The 9323-nt window shown below is 42.7% G+C and overlaps 1 protein-coding gene across 1 annotated transcript; it reads right to left on the reverse strand.

Moving 5' to 3' along the window:
* Positions 1-3311: 3311 nt before the first annotated feature.
* Positions 3312-6441, reverse strand: LOC147641909 (APO protein 2, chloroplastic-like). The gene is made up of 3 exons (XM_086801007.1): positions 6053-6441; positions 4955-5271; positions 3312-4720 (listed from the first exon to the last, which is right to left on the reverse strand). The coding sequence occupies exons 1-3, from the start codon at positions 6179-6181 to the stop codon at positions 3862-3864; spliced, it is 1305 nt and encodes a 434-aa protein (XP_086657133.1). The 5' UTR covers positions 6182-6441; the 3' UTR covers positions 3312-3861.
* Between the last annotated feature and the right edge of the window lie 2882 nt (positions 6442-9323).

The raw sequence follows: 9323 nt of genomic DNA on the forward strand, positions 1-9323 counted from the left end.
ACCATCATGCTCAAGGATCATCGACATGTCACACCAAAGGAGGTATGGGTGTCCAAAAGACAAGATAACGAGAAAGCAAAGATAAGAGGACACATGGAATATGAAAGAGTAGGAAAAACTTCAAAAAAGAATCCAAGAACTACCCTCTAATTTTTTTTACTCATAACCAAGTTTTGACTTCTTTGGGAAGTCTTCATTATAGAATACAACTTCAAATTTATTTATAATAAAAAACTTTATACTTACCACAAGGGTTTCTTGAAATGGATATCTTTATCGTCGGGTTTGAACTCCTCGAGACACGTCTTATAGTAAGCTCATGCCTCTTAGTACCTCTGTAGGTCCTTAAGTAGGCTCTTGAACTTCGTAGTTTAGCTAGATGTGCCACATGCACCCATGCACTAAGGTGCAGTGTGACACACTAGCTCATCATCAATTCTATACTTATACAGAAGTAGTATCTTTTAGGAACATTTTTCTTATGTCATGACCCCATTGTGATACATAGTCTGGGGAGATGTTAAGCACAAGTACATAGGTCATTCCAAGCGACAAGTATCGAAGTTTGTCACTTAATGCATTTGGAGAATAGTCAAGCAAATAGGTTATCCTAGCATTATCAAGAATTTAAAGTCATTTATCAGTGGTGTTAAGGCTCTAGGCCAGCCCTTGGGGGCCAACCTATGAGCCAAGGGCTTGTGGGCACCATGGGCCACACCTAAGAGGCATATAAAGGCATTAGCCAACCAGTCGATAGCATGTATAACCTTAGGACATCTTCATTTCAACCCCCTCAGAGGCACCACCTCCTAGGTAAGGATCACCCCTACATTGGTAAGTCCAAACCCACCTCTAAGTGAGTATGAGCCAATTAAGCACAAATATCACGCACGAGGGGCATAGTATGCCTCATAGCCTTCTTATCCTTGGAAGTCTGAATCTTGATAATTCTCTTTTACAAGGGAATTCTCAACTTTGGAGGGACTTATCCTACTGGATGACTGGGAACTTAAGAGTCCACACTCCTAAACTTGAAGAGGAGGAGAATAAGCCGTGCCACATTGAGAACTCTTCTTCTATACCCAAGACAAAAGGATAGCCAAAAGTGCCCATGAACAAACTAGGACACTACTATAAAACCAATGAAATACCGTGTTACCAATTGTTTACAAAGGCATAATGGCCTCTGCAATCTTGGATGGTCGTGCTGGTGTCACTAAGGATTGATGAGTGGCCTAAGAAAGCCCACCACTCATAAGTACGAGCCTCCTGGGTCACGATTGCTGACGGAAACATAACTAAACCTTTGGATGTCCTTCAAGATGCAAAGATTAAGGTCTTTGGACTAAGCTTCCACCACACATTCAAGGTTATGGATTTTCAAAGAGGATGGTCATACACTGCCTTACATAAGAGACACAAGACTGGTTCACAATTGGAAAACTAATCACATTTACATACGCAAAGGTAACCAGTCCTTGAAAATAAACTTAAAAACAAAAGAATCATCCCATGGATCAAGGCACCCTCACCAATGAGTCTGACACAACCACTTGGACCATGTCAATTGATACCTGTAGAGCTTGTAATAAGATGTTGGATGGTGAAGGTAAGGACCAAGAATTTGAGCCTCGCCGACTCTGAGAATTGGATTCACATTCTTGCAACCATTTGACACTCTTCTACAAAAGCTTGGGACAAGGTTTGCATGATTGGACAGTACCGAAATCACATCCATATTCATGCTCGATATATTTGAAAGAGAACCAACAATGAAACTCGCTTGTCTTGTGCTAGAGTTCCCCCCGAAAGACCACCTAGCTGCACGGCCCGCCTTAGTTGACACCAAGGATAGCTACAACGTGTCATCTTGGGAGACGTGGACCTCACTAGGCCACCCACCTCTCGCACCATCTACAACAACCATTACCACAGTAAATAATTCCCGCAACTATCAACATCCCAAGTCTCACCCTCCACTTGCAAGCCATCACCTCAGGTAACCACTCAACACCCATCATCGAGAAAACCAATACTTGATCCCCTCTATCCGTCAAATTCCCCTCTATCTGTCAAATTCCAGTTTATCTGCCTCGCCTAACACTCAACGACTCTCTCACCTCGCCGCATCGACCACCCCCTCAAACCATTATCGAGATCCAAAACCTCACACCGAAAGACCACCCTCCAAACCTCAACCCTTCAAGAAAGTCACTAAGAAGAAGTGGGTACCCAAGAGTACCTTGGCTAGCCAAGGAAAGTACGAAGGACAGTACCATGCCTATGTAAGAACCTGGCAACCACCATTTAGCTAGAAGCCTACACATGAGCAGAGATCTGCCAAGCGAGAGCCCCATGCAATAGAGTTTTATCTAAACCTCGAGCCCCATTGGATAGGCGACAGCCTTGGACGCCAATTTGTGCCCAACAACCGACATTCTGTTTGGATCCCACCCAAGCTGCTAGAAGTGCAAAGCTTTTACGAAGGGAACCCCTACTTTTTTGTTCCCAAGTCGAGAAAACTGACACCTTAGCCTGTGTAACCACGCTATCAAACGCGCCATGTCTCCGACACCAATCCCAAAGCTTAAGCAGGAGTGGAGAGCAGTGAACTTCACCTTTACTCGTGTACCAACACCACCTTCAAAGAAGTCGGAAAGGAGTCCATGGGGGACGTCAAGCAACAAGAGGCAAGACCTTGCCCATGTGTAGTGGCCTTACCCACCATCCCTAATACCTATTCCCATCAAAGAAGAGTGACCCATGGTGCCAAACCCTGAAGATTGCCATGCACACACTTCCGTGGCACCGCCAAGTAACCCTAACGCTCAAAAAGATCACTGATGATCCCACAACACCCGTGTGTGCCACACCGCAACACCAACTCACCAGCTAGATCTGGAAAGACAAAGCTCAATCAAGCACAAGGAAGGAACTCGACAGAGTCAATAGAGATGACAATTGGTGAGCATACCCAATCAAAGCGTGCTTCACGATCCCCCACCTCAAAAAGTCATCACGACCTCCAAACAATTAGGTGCCCATGGACTTGCTCAACATTTCAAAGACCCACATCATCCCACAAACCCAAGATTCTTGGAGCGATCCAGAGGCGACCACACACAACTCACAGGGGGACTACGGGCATGTTCAACGGACACAACCATGGTTCATCACATAGCCTCTCAGAGGATGAGATCTTCACCCCCCTTTGCAACTTCAAGGTCTTTTCAAAGAGTGAACTCACAACCCTAGCAGAGAAGTACTCAGTGGGCAGAAATCCCTAGTATCTCCAATGTGACATCTCACTTGAAAATCAAATTCCATTTTCATTCTGTACTGATAGCTTTAGGGGATGCCCCTGTCTCATGTGCCACTTGGCCTTCATCAAACATCCATCTCTCCCTCTCTCTCTCTCACTCACACACATGCACACACGCATGCGCACACACGAACATCAGATAAAACAACAGTGTGTGTCCTTATCATTGTTGGGCCCCTTCTAGGCTCAATCAATCTTACAGGTGCTATAGTGCATGTATGGGACTCAGGATGAGCTAGTAGTGCTAGCTTTAAATTGGAACTTATCCATTCCATGTGGTCCAGCTATTCCAGCTCAGGTCTGCCATCTGCCTGCTCCTCTGCCACTGCTGCTGCTCCAAATCCTCATAATGTAAGCCACATCTGTCTGGGTTTAAGATAACTCTTGCAAATCATACACTTAACAGACCTCTCTAGAGGCCTGGGAAGGTCAAAAGCTTCAGAGAGCCATGCAACCTCTCCATGTGATGTACAAAGATTTGTGTTATGTTTAAAAATTCCAGGACCTTGGGTTCCATTCATACTAACTGCCTGTATAAATTACGCAACCTTGTCAAGCTCACTCAAATCTGGTATGACAACATCAAGCCGCATCATGGGTTTATATTCTTCAGGCACAGCTGCTCCTGCCTGCACGCAAAGCTCAACAATTGCAGGAGCCACTCCATAGAAAACCCTCAGCTCAGTGGCTAGGGGTGGGCCACAACGGTCTCGCAAATGCCAAACATATCTGGGTGGAACTAGATCATCAATGGAAGCCTCTTGCCAGCCATGATGTCCTGACCTCAATTGATGCTTAAAGGCCTTACAATCACAGGTCTTAGTGCCCTTAGGCCCTACATGCACTTGGGGACAATATCCACATACTTGCACGTAGTACTTGGCCATCAATTTCTTTGCTCCACTACGCATTGCATACCATGCTTGCATAGTTTTCTCTGCCAAAGATGCAAGTGCCTCTTTGTCCAGTGTAGACGTTTCCATGGCATCAAGGCTCTCAGATGGGAAGACAGACCTTTCATCAAACTTCTTCGCCCTTGCCACTCTTGGTACCCACACACCTGCACTGTCATCATTGTCCACATCATCGAAATCTATAGGCTTCTTTCCAATCATTACCACTGGCTTTGTTCTTCTTTTTGTTGGATATCCTGAAACATCAACTCCTGCCTGAATACAAAGCTCTACAACTGCAGGTGCTTTCTCAATCTTGTGCCTGTCATCATGCATGATCACCTTCCCCAACCTGTCTGAAAGATGAAAAACATCCATGCAAGGAAGCACATCTTCAATGCCTCCATTAATCCAATCATGACGGCCATGTCTGGGACCATTGTGGGCCCCCAGACAGCTCGCAATTTGATGGCCCACTGGGCCAACATGAACTGCAGGGCAGTATCTGCAAAAACAATTAGTGCATTCAGTGACATGAGATGCTAACCTTGCTCTAACGATTGCAAAGCCAGGACAGGCCCAAAGTGACTGCACAGCATGTCAGGGGATCAAACAAAGGTCTGCCCCTTTTCTCCCCGAGGGAGAACTACTATTTTGCAAGCAAAAATTCTTCACTCGCCGTGTAACACTCTTAACAATTGCACTAACAAGACATACATAAAAGAGAACCCAAACTTACCTGCACGCTTTGACAGGGAACGCTTTCAATAGCCTGTGTGCACCACTCATAAGGATGGCCCTTGCTTTCAAGGTCTCATGGGCAACAGGTATTAGTTCTGGGACCAAGAGCCCATTAGCTGGTGGCTGCAGTACTTTGTCTCCATTGCCCTGCAGCTTCTTGCCATTCATTTTCCGAGGTTTCAGAAATGGCTTTTTCTTTTTCACGGGTAACTCCATTGGAAGGTCCACATTCTGATCAAAAAAGGAGTTGGAAAGGGTGTTCATCATCAGGACACCGCCAGCACCCGCTTGGTCCCAGCAGATAGCTGTAGCTTCCTGAAACAATAGGGCCTCAAGTTTAAAAGAACACCCCTGATCCAACAATCTCTCATACAAGAGCAAAGAGATCCAGTGTCAGCCACACAAAGCAATCCGTGCGAAACAAAATCACAACAGCTGGCCAATCAAGCTGGGTCTTAGGAACCATCTTTGCAAACATGGGGCCAAAGGGGCCGTTAGCCAATGAAACTAAGTCTAGGTGCTGTAATGTAGCTCGGTCTAGATACCATCAAAACATGGTACAATGGACCTAGAGGTGGACTAGAAACAAACTTTTGTATAAAACACAATCCAGTGGACCAATGCACCTGAATTTAGGTGCCAGCTAAGAGTCGAGAGATGGACTAGCGATAGTTTCTCATGACGGCACACGAAGACGGCCATTGCAGCTGAGTCTAAGTGCCATCCAAACATGACATTTAGGGTCTAGAAACAGTTTTTCTGTGATCCTCCTTTACAGTAACTTTCACAAGATTTGAACCCACAATTTCCATTCTGATGTTACAGAGTGCACCCTGGACATTGGATTCAATACATACATATCTGTATGTGCGTGTGCATGCATGCATGTTTTTCTGAAGAGCCCTGCTTACACACACACAATCTCCATTCTGACGTTACTGAGTGCACCCTGAACATTGGATTCTTTACATACATATATGTATGAGCGTGCGCATACATGCATGTTTTGCTGAAGAAAACACACACACACACACACACACACACACACACACACACACAGGTGATCAGAAAATAAACAGAATACAGGGCAGCATACTCGTAGCCGGAGACGATTTTCGCCGGAGACGTCTCCAACATCGCCACGTTTTATCAATGCTGAGAAAGACCGGAATCGTAAAGAAAATCTAGGCACGTAAGTGCGCACGGCTTCTCGAATCGCTCCCATGGCCAGAAAGACCAGTGCGAGGGGGGACACTTGCAGGTTTGATGGGGCCTCTTTCACAAGCGCCCGGCCTAAAGGGCGGACATTGTAAGAGTAACAGAGCTCCCACCTGTGAATTCATAGAAGATGTGGTAGACTATCCCACTCCCCACTCGCACTCTGCTCATGTTGAAATTCTCATGGTAAATCATCCATCACGATTATGTTTGTACATGATTGTCTTTGAATGGGAGCTTGACCTCTTCATCCAAACCCCAAAACTCAATGTTCATGGAACTAGTAGAGATCTATAGAGGCCCAGAATCTTGCACCTCATAAATTACTTAATGTGATTCTTTTAATGCAACACACACCAAGTACTACGGAGGATGACTTCCAACACACACCAAGTACTAAGGATATAGAGGTATCTAAGTACCCACCCTAAGCACAGGGGCGGGGGGAGCTTGATTCAAACTCATGTCCCGATCAGTAGAGCTCCAAGCTCCACCATTGGAGTATTGTTCCCAACTCCCTTTTTGCTGATGTATACATTCTCATGGTAAGTCATCCATCACGATTGTGTTTATAGATGATTGCCTTTGAATGGGAGGTGCCACAACTCAGCCTATTCATTCAAACCCCAAAACTCAATGTTCATGGTACTAGTAGAGATCTATAGAATCCCCTAATCTTGCACCTCATAAATTGTTTAATTTAGTTCTTTTAATGAAACTCGGCCTATTCATCCAAACCCCAAAACTCAATGTTCATGGTACTAGTGGAGATCTTTAGAAGCCCCTAATCTTGCACCTCATGAATTGTTCAATTTAGTTCTTTTAATGCAACTTCCAACACACACCAAGTACTAAGGATAGAGAGGTATCTAAGTACCCACCATCTTTAGTGCACTCTAATGGACATCATTTGGATTAGATATAAGTTAATCCAACACATCCTACACTTTACTTGTGTATTCAGTCTAGTAATATTGAGACCAGCCCCTGCTTGTTTGCCTATTCAAACACAACAAATATTTATAAAAATGTGACTAAATGCATTCCATACTTGAAGCTCTGATTCCCATCAATTTCAACCTAGAAGTTTTGTGGTAGTAGGATAAAAAATGAAAAGGTTTATGCAGCTTAAGGCTTTCTCAAGGACATGAACCAAATGGTTAAGCTGGCTCAAGATAACATAAAGAAAGCTCAAGATAGAGCAAGAAATTATGTGAATTCTTACTGAAGAAAATAGAGTTTACTAAAGGAGAGAAAGCCTATTTAAAAGTACGCAATTCTCTAGAAACTCTAAAGACTAGAAGATGTGCAAAGCTATCTCCTAAGTATTGTGGTCCATTCACAATACCAAGAAGAATAGATGAAGTTGCTTCTTATAAGTTGAAACTACTAGATGGATGTAGAGTGCATCCATTGTTTCACCTAAGTCACTTAAGCAGAAATTGGGTGATGAGGATAATTTGGTAGGCTAAAGAAACCCTTGTTGAATTTATTATAAAAGAGGAAGACGTACTTGACATATTAGGTATTTGAATTTCTAGTAAAGTGGAAGGATAGGCCGCCGGAGGAAAGTTTAAGTTGGGATAAGGTGAGCAATTTGAAGACGAGATTCCCTAATTTTGTTTTTAAGGATGTAAATATCCTTGAGGGAGTTCGTAAAGGGCTTTGGGGGGTCCTATGTTTGGATAGAGGCTAGTGCTAGTGCTAAGCCATGTGTGCTAGCATGCGAGGCACTAGAGAAGCGAGTGTATAGGAGATATAGAGTAATATCACTTCATGTAGAGGATGTAGTGGGAGTTGAGTGTGAAACTAAGGAGAAAACAAGTCTTTAATGCAAGCATGGCGGTGAATCTGAGGAAGCCCTATGTATTATCTTATAATAAATCTAAAATGAATGTCTTTGTCGACATTATTATTTTTACTAGCTCGGCCTTGTAATTCATCTTCCACCACGACTTGATTACACCTTGATTATCCATAGCTTAAAATCTTCCACCTCCACTTTATGCTCTTTTCTTCAAAGAAGCCATCACCTATAAAATCGTAAGAACAAAAAAACATCAAGAATATGTGTAAACACTCTAATAGAAGATGGGAAAGAAGTTGATGCAAAACTTGCACAATAGACATAAGATAAATAAAACAATAAGGCTATTGGCAGTTCTTCCCAATGCAAGGAGTAGTTGAGTCACGTACAATAGAAAACAATTGCTTGACTAATTTATGTCAATTTTCCCCACACTTTTTAAAATAAAAAATAAAACCCCAAAATTTTAATCGTAAATAAATGCTTATTTTGAACGGGTCTTGAAGCTTTTATGTGCATTACATGTAGATGATTTAGGTGTGAGATTTTTCAAGATGCTTCATTTTGCTTTTTGGGCTAATTTAGTTCATGGATTTTTATCTTTTTATGGCCTTGAAGGTTTAAGAGAGAGTATTTCCTACTTTTTATAATGCTTAAATGCTTTTTTAAATTGTACCACCCCTATTTGCATGCAAAAAAAACTTTGTGAAATGCTAACATAAGCATGTGGATGCATCAAGTCAAGCTTCCTCAAATTGTACTGACATCGTCAATAAATACTTAAGCAATAAATTCCATAAAATTAGATGTGAGCACCAAAGTTTTGTAGTTGATGGGAAAAGACAAATTTTATTGCTTCTCTGCTTGACCGTTTGATGCTAAAATTGAAAGTAACTCCTAGTCAAGGCTATATTGGCTAGTAAGCCAAATCATGAAGGTGCTGGCATTCATGTGAAGATTATGAGCCCCTTTCCTTTTAGGGTCTTGGGTAAAGGGCATTCAAGATACTCACAAGTAAGTGCAAAAAATATCTTAATTGAACAAGCTATCATGAATACTAGACACATATTATGCACATTAATATCCAATAATCGAGTGTTAAAATTTGGCTCAAATAGTAATGCCATATTCTATGGGGTTGATTGCCAAAGGTTATTGATTGTAAATGGGTTACGGAGAAGGTTTATTTATAAGGCACATGAAAAATGCTAGCCAAGTATTCTAAGCACACTAGTCGTGTAATGGGTTAAGGAGAAGGTTTATTTATAAGGCACATGAAAAATGCTAGCCAAGTTTGCTAAGCACACTAGCTCTGTAATGGATTAAGGAGAAGGTGTCTTTA

The sequence above is a fragment of the Cibotium barometz genome, chromosome 1, assembly GCF_041138505.1.
Source record: "Cibotium barometz isolate CiBa-2024 chromosome 1, ASM4113850v1, whole genome shotgun sequence".
In the NCBI taxonomy this organism is placed as follows: Eukaryota; Viridiplantae; Streptophyta; class Polypodiopsida; order Cyatheales; family Cibotiaceae; genus Cibotium; species Cibotium barometz.